The sequence below is a fragment of the Fusarium keratoplasticum genome, chromosome 1 (genome assembly GCF_025433545.1).
Source record: "Fusarium keratoplasticum isolate Fu6.1 chromosome 1, whole genome shotgun sequence".
NCBI classification, from domain to species: domain Eukaryota; kingdom Fungi; phylum Ascomycota; class Sordariomycetes; order Hypocreales; family Nectriaceae; genus Fusarium; species Fusarium keratoplasticum.
Window position 1 is genome coordinate 3,826,036 of NC_070529.1, and position 17,060 is coordinate 3,843,095.

The 17,060-nt window shown below is 52.8% G+C and overlaps 3 protein-coding genes across 3 annotated transcripts; 1 reads left to right on the plus strand and 2 right to left on the minus strand.

Moving 5' to 3' along the window:
• Positions 1–9,791: 9,791 nt before the first annotated feature.
• On the minus strand, positions 9,792–10,895 carry NCS57_00115200 (uncharacterized protein; the record flags this gene model as incomplete). The annotated part of the gene is made up of 1 exon (XM_053051224.1): positions 9,792–10,895. One exon carries the CDS (start codon positions 10,893–10,895, stop codon positions 9,792–9,794), a length of 1,104 nt encoding a protein of 367 aa, XP_052919739.1.
• A 1,542-nt stretch (positions 10,896–12,437) lies between these two features.
• On the plus strand, positions 12,438–13,283 carry NCS57_00115300 (uncharacterized protein; the record flags this gene model as incomplete). Its single annotated transcript, XM_053051225.1, has 1 exon — positions 12,438–13,283. The coding sequence occupies one exon, from the start codon at positions 12,438–12,440 to the stop codon at positions 13,281–13,283; it is 846 nt and encodes a 281-aa protein (XP_052919740.1).
• A 336-nt stretch (positions 13,284–13,619) lies between these two features.
• NCS57_00115400 (Lgl-C domain-containing protein) lies at positions 13,620–16,746 on the minus strand (the record flags this gene model as incomplete). Its single annotated transcript, XM_053051226.1, has 3 exons — positions 16,592–16,746; positions 14,395–16,499; positions 13,620–14,347 (listed from the first exon to the last, which is right to left on the minus strand). Exons 1-3 carry the CDS (start codon positions 16,708–16,710, stop codon positions 13,620–13,622), a joined length of 2,952 nt encoding a protein of 983 aa, XP_052919741.1. The 5' UTR covers positions 16,711–16,746.
• Positions 16,747–17,060: the final 314 nt, after the last annotated feature.

Consider the following 17,060-nt stretch of genomic DNA (forward strand, 5'->3'; position numbering starts at 1 on the left):
TGAAATCGCCATGCGCATGGTGGTCTGAGCGACCAAAATGAGCTTGGCGCAGATCGCCGATGATGGAGCCCCTGCATCGGGTGTGTTGAGATGAAATCAGCTTGCCTACCTTACTTCGCATCCGCTGGGTGAGAGCGGCGGGATGAGAGACGATACTCTAGATGCGGTGCGACCGAGAAAATTTGCATCGCGTCTTGGCGTGGATCGCCTCTTTGCTTCCCAGTTTTTGAGTCCATCTGTTCTGCTCATCCAATATACGAATGCTCTACATCGAGGCCATCGGCGAAGCCAATCACTCTACTGCGCGAGGCACAGTTGGAGAGCCTGTTCAACGGCGGGCAAAATACGGTGAGCGCCTGTGAAAGCCTTACTTGCGTGCTCGCTCTGGCAGCTCGGTTCTCGAGTCATGAACTCCCGCCACACCACCGTCCCGCTCTCTCGTGAGGCTCTGCTTGAAGAAAGGACCAGATCTCATTGGGCGTGTTGGTCATGTTTGTCGTTACGATGGGAAGTTGGACCCTCGGTAGTGAGATGAGAGACAACAAGACTTGAGATGGATCAATGGGCTTGCTTTTATGGGTTAGGCGCCCACGACTCCAAAAGTATGACGCCTCACTCGTTCGATATCGCCTGAGGAAGCGCCTGCTAGCATTGTTGTCTCTCCCCAGAGACCAGAGAGAACTGTCTGCCCCTGGATCCAGCGTTGAGGTGAGGGCGAGGCGACAATGAGTGCCCTGAGCGACGTGCCTCGTAGTGCGCTGAGCAGAGAAAGGGGGCGTGTGCCGTCACGCCTCTCCTCCACGTCTCTCCGGCTCGGCTACAATTCACCAGCAGTGCGATTGATCACTGTTACTGATGCGGGAGGCCGTCCTGAAGCTAAATTAGTGGCCGACAGCGGGCAAAGGCCTCATGCTCGGGGCTGTTTGCGGCCTCAGTCCGTCGCCAGCGCAAGCGCGCTCCGCATCCCCGCTGGTGATCACCATTCACGGAGACGACACCGTATTCTTCGCCGAGTCTGTCGCTCCGGGTCGCTTTCAGGTAGTTTATCACCGTGATGGCCAAGCTGGCGATGATCTTGGGGTCGATATCTTCAGCTAGGGCGGTCGTTGGGCAGACCCTGCGCATGTTTCTTACTCATTTCTTGTCCAGGACGAAGATAAATTTGCTTCTTGAAGAATCTCAATCATCTTACCCGTCCTGTGGGAAAGGAGTTAGCTGATACATGGCCCCTGAAGAGATGACTGCTCTCTTCTCCACTGGAAACGGTCTGCTCAGCGTTGGCTGTTGACTCACCAGGATGAAACATGAGCGCGTCAATTTGAGCCCTCCGCCGCCAGTGAGCCTTACACTGGTTTCTGCACAATTAAAACCTCCGTCAGCCTCCCTGTAGGCATGTTGGTCGCGTCCTCTTGAAGTTGTTTGCGCAACACTGTCGAGACCACCCCCACTCGTTTTTCTCACGCCAGGCACTCTCGCCCACCACCGCCCCGAGGAGCTGGAATAACCATCACCTAGAGCACTGAAGCGGAGCTCCGGATCTTCATCCGCCTGCGCTACTGCGCAATTCCTGCACGATGTTCGTTTATCTTGCGGATAAGGTTGTTATTGATGGGTGCGATTCCTCCCCCTTTTCCAGGGCGCCATGTTGTTTCCTCAATTGATGAAAAATTTGCACAGGAGCCTACGTGTTGTTTTGGACCCTTCCTGACCTACGTATGCGAAGCCTGCCACGCGCTCTCCGCGCTGCTGAAGAACGGGAGCCAACGGTGGGAGGCCTGGAAGCTGAGCCTGGCGCCCCCCCACCCCCCTTCAACTCCGTCACGGCATCCATTTTAGTGGTATCCATCTGAGGTAGCACTCCCTAACAGGCGGAACTTCAAGCCGAAATGTCTGGGGCGAAACGGGCCTCGGAGGATGCTTGAGATGCTATGTAGTATCAATATCATCGTCAATGTGCAGGCCCAGTTCCCCTGGGCGGTGCCGATGCCAATCTTGAAGCCGAATGCAAAGAGAACTGCGCTTGGCCGGCACTTCTGGCAAGGCGTTGCTAAAGCCCAGGCCAAAGGGCGGGCGCGCCGCTGTGGCGCGACCTGGGCAAGGTAGGGCGAGCCTGACGGCGCCGCTAGCTTGGTCCCGAGGAAGAGGTAGTGAAGTTTTGAGAGAGAACTCGGTCTTCGTTTGTTTCACTTAAGCGCTACCGCATCAAGAGCCAGCCCGGAACGTGTTCCGATCAGTGTGATGAACAATGGGATCTCATCAATCGTCAAGTGAATGGCACGGGGCGATCCTGTCCTCATCATGGACATGGAATAGAAGCAAAGACAACTGCCCATGCATACCTTATTCGAGAATAATTAAGGCGATGTGTTTTGGACCATGGTTGGACGTCGAAGCTGTAATCCTGTCTCAATGAGGATCGGTCGAGATCTGAGGAGAGCGTGTGAGCATCGTCATCGTAAACAGCGCCCAGCGTGTGTCGTCTGCTGGTGTAGCCGATGGGACACAATCCCGGCAGCGGTGCCGGTGGCGGTTTCAAATCCCGTATGCAGGCAGATTGTGAGGAGAGAGAAGAGAATGCAATGGATCAACGTGCAGGGAGGCTTGGAAAGGACTGTCATCATTTGGGACTTGAATATCCCAACAGCTTTCGGGACCAGCAAGGCCCGAGCCGAGGGCGTGATAGAGACCTTGTTGGTGGGCGTGCCATGATACGAAGCTGAACTGTGCGTAGTATGGGCTGGTCGGCTGTGAATCCCGTCGGCACCTAGGTGTGTCTTTATTCACGATGGATCCTGGAGTATTCACGGTACCATCCGCGGCAGACGGTCTAATCTCACCACATCTTTACCCCAGATCCATGCTAAGTAAGGGATCTAGACAGAAGCACAGTCTGGTTCTGACCTATCAAAAGGGAGTTTCAAGGCGGAGTTTCCGCTTCAACCCTGGAACAGTTCCAAGCCCAACACACACATAGGTCTAACTCACGAATCACGGTGGCAGAAATCACCCACCGTCGGTCAAAAAAACATCGGAGGAGGGTATCTTGTGCAATTCCCTTCCATGTATCAGGGGACAACCTGACCTAATCAAACACAACAGCCGTATCACCCGATTACGCCGCGATTCTGAGACGCACTGAGGTTGGAACTGGGGGCCAAAGTGCAATGGGCAAAGACAAGGCTCTGAGACAATCAGATCATTGCCAGAAACAAATGGAAGATTCTGGCATTCTGCGGCATTGCGCCATCACTATTGGTTGACCTGACTCGTAGAGTTCTTTTGCCAAGCGCCACCACAAGCGCACACACACAGCCTGGCCGTCAAAGGAAACCGCCGAGTCCAGGATGATGAGGGCTGCTTTCTTATGGGCCGATGGATTGTTCCATAATGTGCCCATTCTTAACAGGAAGAAGGGAAATTGGTAGAGCAGGCTGGAAGGTTGTCCCGGGCTTCTGGGACCATCGGCGGCCCTGCTTCGGGATACGACCATGGGATATGGGCCAAACGCATCATGGGCCATTTTTGACGGTTAAAGCGCGTCAAGACATTAGAAAAGAGGCTTTATTTCTTCTATAGGTAATAGACAGTCACATTAGAGACTGATCAAAATAAACTCAATGTGCTAGGTACCGTGCTTATCTGAAAAAATCTTCTCACCAAACGATTGAGCAAGATCCTTGTGAGCAACTCGTAATAAAGGCAGTGTGAAATAGGCTACCCAATAGTAAATCTTTAATTAGTTACTCAAGAGGTATCGTGGTAAACAAAGGGTACAAGCTTCGTTAGGGACAGCCTGACAGGACCTCTAGACTTTGAGACCGCCATCTCCCACCATATCAACCAAATCAGCTCAGCTACTCTTCTAATACTCCTATATTCTACTTATTAGATACCCTCCTCTAACTGCAAGTTACTCGGCTTGGAGACGAGAACGATGGAAGTGCCAGAAGGGAGCTTCATGTTCCTTAGTTCCTTATCTTATCCTATCCTATCTTATCGCGATTCCCTATCTTGGAAATAGGTGATGCTGATTGGCCTATCAGAGCGGATGGAGTCCAGCCAATCAGCTACAACGACTTCGAATGAGAAGCTGAATGGTCCATGTTGGTAACTGAGAATCTACTGGGTTGGAGGGCGGATTGTTTAACATCGGGGGTATGGATAGGAGAGTGTATAAATGATAGGTAACCCAGATGTGTTGCTAGAACAGAAGGACGGGACCCAGGATGGCGACCATGTCGAGTGTTTTGTCAAGGCGACCCCCAACCCGCTTGCGAGCCGACACCCTTTGACACCCCATTACCCAATGGATAGGTTTGGATAAGGGTTATCCTTAGGGTGGGGTTAGGATTCGGGTTATGGTCTTGACTGTATACAAGGCGATGTCTGGCACGAAGGCCGGAGTAGGGAGAAAGGAATGTTGCATTACGTCTTTAAAGACAGAATTAACAGAATCAACTAAAGATAAGGGGTAAAGGAGCTTGGGATATTAAAGCAGGACCCGTCAGTTTCCGGGGAAGCTGAAGCGGGCACGAAGACATGCTTAGCAAAATGCGTTCGACCATCGTAAAATTTCCGACAGAGAACAGTAGAAGAGAGAATAGAAGGAGCAGAAAGCCCCTGTAGGGAAGAACCAAACAGTTTCATCAACCTATGCTTCTTTCACTCGATGGTGGAAACCTCAGCGAGCACCAGCCACAAGAATGAATGTTGAAGCAAGGATGAATATTATCTGGCCATGCACCACGGCGCCATCGACCAGCCCAAGCATTAGGAGCTAGGGCTGGTAGATATGACGGCCTGGAAGAGCCAATGTAGAATTTTCTCCAAAGAATTCGTCTTGAAGACCAAGCTGGGATCGGATGCTGCAGTTCCTATCGTTGATGTCTCCCGAAGAGACTGGACTTCGGTAGCCAACTTTTGGAGCCGCTGTAAGCGCGTTCGGTATTTTGTAGTTGCTCTTGGGATATTCGGTATGCCGTATGTTCGGCACGCTTGGGGGCCATCGTAGCTTCTGCTCAAGGGGTATCAAGTAAATTCAGGCGTATGTCCAGCTCGATAACATCTGAGCCTGACAAGATCCAAACCCAGAGCAAACGGGAACGCCGGTAACGCGAGATTACCACGAAACGATAGGTGCGAGAGGGGTCGGTGTATCGGAGGTTGAAGACCGAAAGAGGGTCTTCGTAGGCTCGAAGATAGCGGTCCATCGCATCGGCTGGTGAAGGTGTCGGCATGTTTGGTAGTTCGTAGCAGCTTCGAAGGGTACAGGTAGTTGTTAGTACGAGGTTCCTCTCTCACGTGAATACTTCAACGGGCTCTATGAGGCAAGACTCAAGGGCAGAAGACCCTAGATGAAGAAAGAGGACTCACCCTGGCATGAACACTTTCAAGGGGTTGTTGGGACTCCGTGTTGCTCAACGACGACCACACGGAGTATGGCCTAAAAAGGTCAACTTCGATGAACGCAACCAAGACTACCAGAGCTTGGAGGAACTAATAGACATGGAATGGACTCAGTCTTTTAATAGTCTATTGCTCCACCCACAAGGAAGAAGCATCCCATCTAGACATGACGATCGTTCCGTCTCTCGAACGCCATGTGGGCGAATAGGGCGAGTCTTGACAGCTTGACAGCTCATGGCGAGGTAAGGGGGTCCCAGGGAAGGACAAAAGCAAGAGAGTTGCAGTAGCTCGTCAGCGAGCGGCGGCACTAGACGGGAATTAGCAGGGAAGGGCCAACAACAGAGAGGTTACTTAGCTGGCCGATTCCTCGAATGTGTGGGAGAGAAGGAAAAAGAAAGGAAAGATTTGTGGAAAGAGACAACCGATAGGTATGAAGCAGGTTACAGAGGGAACGGGGAAAGAGAAAACAGCTGACTAGGCCTAATTCGACGCAAAGTCAAAAGAGTGTAGGTACTAAGTAGGGATAGTACTAAGCGCGGCAGCGGGCAGAATGGGGCCGGGCGGCAAGGTCTGGAGTGCACACATGGATGGGACATTTCTCGTGGCACCACAGGGATGTCCAATGCCGGCAATGATGGCTGGTAGGGGTACGTCGATTTGGTGGTTCTGGGTTGTGGTCCCAGGATCTGTTCATGCATGCAGGTGGATAGGATGTTGGCTCGGCTAGTGTTCATCGATTGAACTGGCCCCCGTGAGCTGCTTCTTCAGTTCATAGCGGAGACACGCCTCAAATCTGCGTCGGACTGAAGAGAGACTGATTCCTGAGGGTGGGAAAACGGTTAGAGGCGAGCAGAAGAGCCGCATGTGGAGCCTGATCAAGGGGGCATGTGGCAAAGACGCCTCGGGCGTTGCGTGTTGACATGGCGTTGCTGATGAATGGAGACAGGGCCAGTCACAGTGGGAAGCTGGCTCACCTGATGTCCCATGGAAGTGTTGTGAAACATGGAGATCGTCAGCGTCTATCCCGGAGGGGGAAGGGCTGCATTCCAGAGGCAGCCCGTCTCTCTGGATGGGATCCGGCTGGTAACCGTCATGGCGGGATCGAGGAAACCCGCTTCCGGGGCCGGCACTATCCAGTCTCCGTCCGGCATTGCCAGGCTTCAGCTTCGCGTGGAGACGACTTGAGGTTCGTACATTGCAAGGTGAGACACTCATAACCTGCACCATGTTCTCGGTGTCATCCCAGGATCATGGCAACCTGATGGACCTGCATTGGCACACGAGACAAAGAGATTGTTGCTAGGCTCCTTATCTGTATGGTTCTCGAGTCACTTTGACCGCCATTTGGTCAGATGTTAGTCTGCAAGATATGGGTATGCAAACGAGGCGGGCTCGGGCCGCATACACGGTCCGGATGAATTGACAGAGAAGCAAACATGACCAAAGTGGCAAGGCTAATATCAACATATAAGCCACAGGTGCACTTTTCGGTGAAGGAGGGATGTTTGAAAGGTCCTGGTTCCCTGTTGTCGGTTGGTTTTTAGAAGCCAACGAGGCTTGGCCTTTTCTCTTTGCTCTCACGCCCCTTGGAGCAAGCCGTGCACGACTCGATCTTATTTCCGACTGGTGGATTACTGCCAACGATGCACTCGGCCGGCGATTTCAGCTTGATTAGGTTTTGCCTGCAGTTCGCCCTCATTTCCTTTTGGCTGCCTTGTTTCTCCAAACCTGCAAGGCAACCTGTCTCAATTGGGGGGGCTGGTCGTTCATCACTTGCATTTGTCACTGACGCGATGTCCCCGTCATCTGACTTTTCGTTATACTTGAGTGGTTGGAATAAGGGCCCCAGAGTTGGCACGACCCAAAGACTGAGCACAGACAATCTATCAAGGCATCCCGAATGATGCAGACACTGGAGAACTTGCTTTGGTGTCACTTTGACAGCTTCAGCTCTGTCCAGGAAGCCTTGCCTAGAGGGTTGCAGTCGGGTAGACAGAAACCACCCTCCTATACGAAAACGAATGAGAGAGAAAAGCTCGGACGAGGGGAAGGGGCAAGAAACTACGGATGCAAAAAGGGCACCCACAGATGCTGTGCAATGAGGCTCAAAGGGTTGGTTCGCCTTGTTCGCCTTGTCGCCTTAACTGAACCGAGACACGATCAGTGCGTAGCGATAACACGTTTCTGCCCGGTTGACCGTTTGTTTGTAAATAAACAATTGTCGCTGTTGAAAGTTCTTCTTTTCAGCTAGTAGAACATTACCGTTTGGTCTCGAGTCCAGGGGCGAGTGTTCAACAGTGGAAACTAAAAGACTTGTCCCTGAATCTTCCTAACGAGCAAATCCCTCGAGCACAACGCAGCCATCCTAAAGCAGAACTCCTCTGGTGTGCATACACTTCCGAAACACCATTCATCAGCCACGATGGCCACTGTTGACACCCCTGGAACCACGCGTATCTTAACGCGTCTCGAAACAGGCCCGAAAACTCGTACTTGCTGACCATTTCCTAACGCTTACAAGAACAGAAAACACTGGACCTAGAGCCTGGACGTTGTTGGGTGCTTTCACCTCTCAACAACCTGTTCTCGTATAGTTGTCAACTCAACAGTTACAGTGGTGTGGTATGGATCCATTTCGAACCCTGGGATTGTGTGCGGAGAGAAACAGGGAAGAGTATTAGCGAAAGAGCTACCTAAGTTTGAAACGTAGCCCATGCTCTCAGCTCGATTTGGGAGGTATAGAAGGTCAGAGATGGCAAGCCTGTCACGAGTTGGGCCACGTGAATCTCATTCATTCGTCTCTCCTGGCTGCAGCGTTGAGGAGTGTGGCTCGTGCTTTTATTAAACCAGGGCCAACTGATGACGAGACTGCAGTTCTGCCTCGAGAGGGTGTGCTGTGCCACATCCGTCTTGAAAATTTCTTCGAGACATACTCGTCATGTTGAACAATGGCACGGGATTACGGGTTGATGTGGCCTGTTTTGGCATCCCACTTCAATTGTGAGACATGTTCCTGCATGATCTCAATATTAATTTGCCGCTCATATAAATCGGGCGTGTCGATGAGCTGTCATGATCCAAGCGGTCGCCGGTCCCCGCAAGTCGCCCCTTTCGGACCCGGACCCGCGACAGCGGAAGGGTTGAATTGCCGGCGAACGGCTCGTTTACCATGCCACCGGGATTATAGCCGTCTCGCCTTCGGAATCTTTCAGACTACCCCTAGCGGGATCTCGTCAAGGCGATACGATCGTCGCTAGAGCCGTACTACTTCGTAGGGCTGGTAATCTAGTATCTGATACTTTCGGTACTCTCGCCGGCCCCGAACTTGGGTTTCTTGACTCCTAAATGACCACACCTCCTCTGAAAACTCATCATTCTTCCCCTTTTTACAGTTTTTTTTTATTGGGGTCCCTGCTGCCTGCAGTCGCTGCCTCATTCGCTGTCGTGCATTGGCGTGGCCCGTTGCTGCGACCTTCAGGGGTTTATAGAGGTACATGAAATTACAGCTTCACTTTTCTCTGTATCTTTCACCCTCCAACTTAGACAGAGGTATTCCAAAATTAGACAGGATTAATCTAAGTTGGCAGCAGTCAAGGTCAGGTAATCAGGTTGCATGCTCACCAAGGATGGCGGCTTCGCCGAAGTAGTGTGTGTGGATGCTGTAATATCAGATGCTGTGAGATAAGAATAATTGGACTGGATAAAATTGTGACACCATCACACGGACGCGAGATTGGCATCTGAAACATGATGTAGAGAAGTCATGAAGATGATGCAAATATTAACGGTTGGGTATTGGTGACAATATAATAGAGGATGTTAACGTGGGGTAAACTGCCTTGAGTGCGGTTGTGATATTTTTGTCAATTTGAGCACGTGAAGATCTTCTGGGTGAGGTGAGCGAACCTCAAACAAGACAAGCTCCCGTCTTTTGCAACCAAAGTCTCTCTTTGACCAAGCGCTCTCTGCGTTTGACCTTGGAGTCGCGCGCACAACGTTCTACTGATTCGTTCTATTAGTCCGAAATGCTTCTCGGAAAGATGGAAAGATGAGTTTGTCGACCCTCATGATGCACCTCCTCTACACTGCCTCCCAGTGTCAGTGAACGCGAACATGCCTCTACACAAGTCACCTCGACCAAAGCGGACCGAGCCTTCCGATGTGAGATTGTAGCATATCGATGCCGCAAGCATTGTCGACATCACAGAAGACAATGGTGTACTTCACTGGACAGCAGACTGGAGCAGAAAGGTAAGACCCAAGACAAATATTATAGCTTTGGCAAAGCTAACGTTAAACTTAAGCAAGACTCCGTTCCCGTTTTCTATACGAAATCAATACAAAGCCAAACGCGACCTTCCTCTCCCAGCCCGACCCCGAGCTTTTTACCACAGACCAACCAAGACACCGGCGAGGACTGCAAACATCAAGCTTCCAGCCTCAGCCTTGATACCCAAGCTGACGGGAGTCGGGCAAGTTGTTCCAGTACATCCGGACTGATCACCTTGACCCTGTCCCTGAGAGCCCTGATCCGAACCTCCTTGGTCGGAACCACCCGCGCTGCTTCCACTGTCTGTTCCGTCACCTCCTTGACCAGCACTGTCCTGGCCGGAACCATCTTGTCCTCCGGTTGCGTCGCTACCAGACTGGCTCCCAGAGCCCCCATTGCCCGAATCACCGCCGTTTCCTGAGCTGCTACTGTCGCTCTGGCCTCCTTGAGATCCGTTGCCAGAGTCTCCTCCAGCGCCTCCGTTGTTGTTACCTCCCTGACCACCATTTCCGCTTTGTCCGTTTTGATCTCCACCGCCAGGAGTAGGACCTTGACCAGGGGGGCAGCCGCCAGGAGGACACGCAGGAGCAGTCCAGTTCTTGCCACCGCTGGGGGGGCTACATCCGTGGCAAGGCTGAGGGATAGGCTTGCTACCGCCACAGTTGCCGCCAGGGCACTTTGTGCGATAGGGGCAGTCAACAACATCTGGGGGACAGTCGTGGAAGACATCGCCAGGCTTGTGTCCTGGGTCACTGGGGACCGGGGCGGGCGTCTGTCCAGGAGCTACAGGAGTAGCAACGTCGCCCGGGAACGGCACAAAGACGACTCTGGCATCATTCCTCTTGTAGAGGTCATAGATCGGCCAGCCGCGGACGGTAGCACCTCCACAGGTTCCCTTGGACTTGTCGGCTGGGTCGCACCATTGGTTGCAGAGCGAGTTGTCCACCTTGGTCACTCGGTATGGGATCGGCTTTGGTGACAGATCCAGGCGATCGCAAGTACAGGAGTTGCCGTGGAAGGCGATGATGTTGCCATTGGTCGAGCAAGACGATGTGCATCCGGCCTGACCCAAGTCAAACTGTCGAGGAAAGGTCCCAGGCTTGATGGCAACACAACCCAGATGTTGGAACTCGCCGCCTTTGATGAGACTGGGGTCGGGAGTCGACTGAGCGTAAGCGCCAGCGGCGATGAGGCTGAAAAGGAGAAGAGACTTGGCCATCTTGACTGAATGACAAAGAACAAAGAAAAAGAGAAGGAATGACTTGAAGAAAGAGAAAAGAAAGACGGGGTGAAGGTTGATTGCTTAAGACAACTTGGGAGTCAGATGAGAGGAGGGTTCTTGTCTGGCGTTTAAGTAGCTCGTGGTGGAATCTTGTTGTCGATATCATTCCTCCTCCTGGCACTCAGGGGAAAGCTGGGTTTTTATGGAATGAGGGCTGAACTCTACAATGGTTTCGCCTGGCCTACGCCTTCGAGATTCCGACAACGTTCCAGTCAAACGTTAGCAGAGTGGCCGGTTTCAGCCCTCCTCGCAGCAACAGCTGAGACAGAACCCAGGCACGGCTGCGGTATGGACGAATGAGACATCAAGAGGAGAGACATGGCACCCGGACTTGACAGAAAGCATCTGGTGGAATGAAACGGATGCGCCGCTCTAGGGCGAGACCACCGGTTGCAAGGTCAAGTGGTTTCACGTCGATCTGCCCTGAAAGGCATCCCGGGGGATCTGGCAACAGCTATAAGCTTAATGCGTCTCTCAGCAGATGTGTCTCGGCTGTAGCGGTTGGAATTCCTACACAAGGGAGCCTCGACAGTGTGCTTGGCACGCGACAATCGGCCTCCCTTGACAACATCACCCAGAAACGGGAAGACAAGTTGTAAGGCTCAGACGTTGGGATTTCTGACGTTTTCATTTGGCGCGACACCCGTGAAGATGCTTAAAGAGATGTCTTGGGCAGCGTCCGACTCAAAGCGTCTAGCTGAGAGCTTGAGACATGTCAAGATCTGCAAGCGTTGGCTGTTCACCCACGAAAGCCCCCGCGATGGCTTCACCTCCTGGTCCAAGGCATCACAGACGCCTTGAAATGCAGTGAAGCCAGCCTGTCACATGATGGCCTGATTCGGAAAGACACAGTGGTTCGCCTTGTCTAGCTGCCTTCCCAAATCGGCTTTGTTGCCTTGTCGCGAAAAAGTAAACGGAGACGCGCCAGACAAAGACGAGCCCTATGGCGCGCTCTGATCGGACTGCAAAGTCTTCTTGATGCTCTGCTTCCGTGGCGTTGACGAAATTCAAAAACATTGGCCTCTTGCTGATGCTCTCGCGAACCGACGATTCGACAAAAAGAACTACCGATGTTCAACGACGAAGACCCCACCGCGATACTAACGACGACCGAAACGAGCGAACATGATAATATTGATGTTGGGGGTTGAATTCAGGGCTTTCAGTCAGTCTTTTGTTCTGCGCCTGGAGTGAACAAGGCATTGTTGACATTGTCGCGGGTTGAAGATACGCACTGAGCACACACAAACGCCATGAACAATTCTCGCACCTGATGAGAAGCCAACAAAGTCCATGTCGTCGGCTCTCCCTTTAAAAGGCTTCTGTGTTGCCACGCCAAGTTCCAGCTCCTGCTGAACTGGCTGAGACATCACCGCTCAAGCCGACAGTTGCACTTTATCTGTCTTGTACGCTGGGAACACACTGAGATCGTTATCACCAGATAACTTGCAACAACCTGACTTCCCCTCTGTACTCGCCATGACGGTCTCGGAACTGGTATTCTGGCAGGTCGGGTTTGCCATTGCCCTGGGCCTTGTGGGTGCCCTTCTCCTGGTTTGCAGTTGCTTGCTGGGCGGAAGATATTACAAAGAGGAGGCCGAGAAGAATCTTGAACAGTTCTCTCTGGTTCTACAACATCAGGCCGGGCTCTGGAAACAGGAACGTGAGCGACGGGAAAAGGAGTACGAGTTGCGGCTTGAAGAGCAGAGACACAAGAACGCCGCCTTCCAGCAGAACTCGGAAATTCGGGAGGACATGGACGATGTCATGGAGGAGAACAGAGTCCTTCGCGAACAGAAAGATGAAATCAGCCACCGCAATGAGCAGCTGATGCAGGTGAGTGCGCGCCTGAGGATGGAGAATGCGGGACTGGCGGTGCGGATCGCCCAAGCCGAGCGGCTGGGACAGGAGGCTGAGCCGGGATTTGGGCTTGAGTCTGGGCCAGACTCGGGGTCGGAGCCGGAGCGACCGCGCAATTTCTCGTCGACGCTGTTCGGCTCGGGGCTACCTCCAGGTTCGACTTTCAGCTTGCAGGAAGCTGTCCAGAACGGCCCGGACAGCACTGGGTCTCACGCCTCGTTCCCATTAGACTCAGAACCGGGCAGTCCTCCGCGCACAGAGCTGCCTTCACCCCCTCCTGACAACGGGCAGGATCCACACAAATCCAACCCGATGTGCAGTATGGTAACGATGGGTGGCCTTCTGTCAGGTCCCAACCAGCGCAACACATGGGCTGCGCATTCAGGATCATCCGGCCCTTCCCATGAAGAAGACGACAAGTGGAAGCCTGTGTCCCCTGGCCAGCGCCGTACAAGTGTGAGCTGAGGGGATCTACAAGGGAAGTAGAAGGTGAGTTCACGGCCTCCTTTCTCTTCCTGTCCTTTCTTTATCCCCCTTTTACGTGGTGTTCGGGTTGAGTCAAGTGACTGACCCCCCTTTATCCTTGGCCTTTTGTTGGGACACTGGTTTCAGTACAGTTGTAGTGCAACTTGATAAAGTTATCTGCTTAATAGAAGCCTTTAGGGCCAAATCATTTATCCTCTGCTTGTCATGACACTGTATGCAAGTGCTGCAATGTCCATCTCGCCAAAGCACAATACATTCCATGTGGTATCTATCGACAGTCCGGGAGTTAAACACATCAACAACATTCTCAACATCTTAGAAAAATTTGCCCTTGAGCCCTCCCAGTACCACGTTCCTCTTTTGCTTGCTGATAAACTTGTTCACGTCATTGGCCCATCCCGCGCTCTGTTCCTGAAGATTCTCCATGTTGTCACCCATCATGTTGAGCTTCTCCGTCCTCTCGTTCAGCTGCCTTGTCAGGTAGTCTCCCCACCCTTCTTGGGCATTTGAGCCTGATGCCAAGGGCTCGCCGGTTCTAGCGGCACGTTGCTCAGCGGCAGCTGCATTAAGCATCCGCTGGCTTGGTGGTCGATCAGGACCACCAACGAGTAGATCTAGATCTGTCGGAGAAATGTATTGTGTTCCCGAGATCCACTGGAGGTTGGATATGGTCGGCCGAGGAGGACATTCGAGCTTTGGGTTGATCATGGTATCAGGCGACTGTTGGGGCCCCTTGCCTGTGCCCCAGACGTGAATGACAGCCAATTCGCTAGGTCCTGACCAGGCAAAGATGTCTCCCGTCTGGGTCACGATCGAGGCTGTGCTCCGGCTTACGTCCATCATGGGCAGGTCTGCTTTACCTATCTCTTTCAGACCGGGTATAGAGAATGCCCTTGCTGTTCTGTCTCCGAACACGCCTACAACGGCAAAACCTTGCAACTCAAGCTCCGCTACGCAGGCCGCGTCGCATAGGATGTTGTCGAACTCCTTGGATGCGCCCTTGGAATTGGCTGGTCTGAAGATGCGAATCTCGGTTTGTGTAACTGTAACCTGTCAGTCGTGAATCACTATGCTGTCTGTTGAGACAAACCTGCTACCACCACGCCATTGACTTGGCGTCCTTCTCTGAGACCTGCGACTATTGGTCCAGTGGCAAAGGCCGGCTTGCCAGTATCAGCCTCGATGGGACTAAGTGAGATAATCTTGCCATCAAATGACACGACACCCGCTGGCTGGGCAGTATACGTTCCATCCTGGCCCGGGAGCAGCTTGAAGGTGACGACCTTGCCCAGATTTGTTCCCACAAAGCAGCAAATGCTTGAATATTTGTCCTCATCTAAAGTCATTACGCCAAACTCGATCACGACAGGCCACTCCTTGTGTGGCTCGGAGGCCGAGTGGTGGTGACCCTTCAAGAAGGTGGAGCGCTTGTCTTGCTTTGCAAAGTCCGTCATGGGAGCCTGGAAGATGATGGCAGGTCCTCTGAGGTCGATGATTGTCAAGAATCCCAATTCTGAACCCACGGCCACGAAGCCGACGTTGGACACTTGCACAGCCGTGATGGGTCCTGACACCATCTCGTATAGAATGGCTGGCTGAAGACCTTCCTTGAGACCCGGCTCGGCTCTCGAACTGATGTCGGTGAGCCCCTTGGGGTTCGGATCCAGTTGTGGTGGTTTGTCTTGGCCGAAGAAGCGGTTGCCGCCCCAGCGGAAGATGATGGCCTCGCCTGTTCGTGTTCCTACTACAAACTCTCCTGTGTTGGGTGCCATGCTCATGCACGTGATGTCGATATCATCAAATCGGTCCAGTGCTCGAGCCACATCCACCTGAAGTTGAGTCCCGTTCTCGATATCGTCGGCATGACCAGAGTCCCATATTCTGATGGTGCTATCGGCATGAGCAGCTTGAATTATGGTGCGCTCTTCGTATCTCTTTCGAGGTCTTTGGGCTTCAGCACCTCCCTTCACCAGCGGCTCTCCTTGGTTGCGCTTCTCAAACATGGACAACCATCTAGGTCTTTCTAGACACGATACGTTGACCTTTGTGACGAATGGATGAACAAAAGAGACAGAAGGGTGAAGTTGATTGGTGGGACTGATTGGGTATCCAGAGGGGAAGCTCATGGTGATGAGTTCACCAGACGACAGAAGGGTAATGACGGCAATAGGATCCTGGGCACCGGCGAAATGGGGCGAGAAGCGAGGTATGAGGAGGAAATCGACAGCCTGGGCGCCAGCGGGGAGGGGAAGGGGAGTTTGCCGCTTTCCACGAGTGTAGTTTGCAAGGACTTGCCATGTTGAGGTGGCATAAACCGGCGTCTGTCCAAGATCAATAAAGGTCAGGCCTTTGGGCGACGCGTCGGGTTTTTGTCCACCAGCGATCAGCAGACCACTGTCGTCACAGTTCTCCTTGCAGCACCAGGCAATCTTGGTGATGGGCTCGTTCAAGGAGGGAGATACGTCGGCTGATGGCTGGTTGACATTGAACTCAGTAAGTGTCCTGGCCATAATGACCTTTTCCTCCTTGGGATCCCAGAAAACCAGACTTCCATCTTCATGAGCGGTCAAAATGAAGGTTCCTGAGGGATGCCACAAGGCGTGTGTGACTCTTGGCTTTCGGACTGTGTCGGCAGCCACGCCGTTGCCTCCCGGAGCACCCGCTGGGAGGACGTATTCGTAGAATTGCACAGCTCGGTTCTGCTTGAACGAGTAGGAGACGGCTCCGTTGGTGTAGGCCAAAAGCAGCTTCCCGACATCTCGAGGGTGAAGCGACATGGACACGAGGTTGGAGATCTTTGCGCTGGGGTCCTTCTCCTTCCAGAAATTGGGCAGGCGGAAAGATCGAGCCAAGCTTCCTCGATCAAGGTCAAAAGCCATGACGTCGCCATTCTGCAAGCCAATGAAGGCCCAATCCAGCATGGGATCGGTCAGGAGACAGGCGACCTGACCAGCGACGACCATGGCGGCAACTCGGTCGCCCGTATCGAGATCCCAGACTCCCAGCTCATTTTTGGCATCGACGCTGACAAGGCGGTTCGCGCAGAACTGTAGGGTGCGGAAGGAGGTGTTTCGTGGAGGCTGGAGGATCTTTTGGACACGGCGCTGGCCAAAGACGTATATCTTTCCGGGGCCGAACTTGGTCTCGCTGGTTCCGATGGCTAGGAGGGACTGGACGGGCTCGTATGCGTAGCAGCTGATGAGAGTCAGAGAAGGTCTGAGAGAAGGGACAACTAGAAACGGGCTGGCGGGGTTGGGTTGGGCGGGAATGCATGGAGTTTGGCTCACCTTATTTGGGAATTTATTCCGTACCTGGCTTGGTCGTCAGGCAGGAATAGCTCGGGTCTGATGCTCGCGGACAAGTCATTTTGCATGCCCGTCTGCTTGCCTCGCAGGAAAGCCGCCATCTTGAGATGATGCTTGCTCAGCTGGTGGTGTTGAAGTTATCTCTTGTCGCAGAGCTCGAGAGGGAGCTCCGGGCCCCGAGTGTTTTTAGTGGGGGAGGGAGCCAGAGCTTCCGAGTGCCAACGTCATGCATGGTCCGTGCAGGTAGACAGTAGCAGGAGCACTGTATTCACTGTGGCTCCCGTAGCACCTGGTATTAATGCCTCTAGCCTTTCTTTTATCTCCCAACTTATGCATCTTCTACCTCTTTGTCAACTATACAGATATTCCGAATTGCTTTTTTCCCTCTCAAATCTACAATTACCACACGATATCATCACCAAAAACCTTTCTCTACCCGCTCCACAACGTC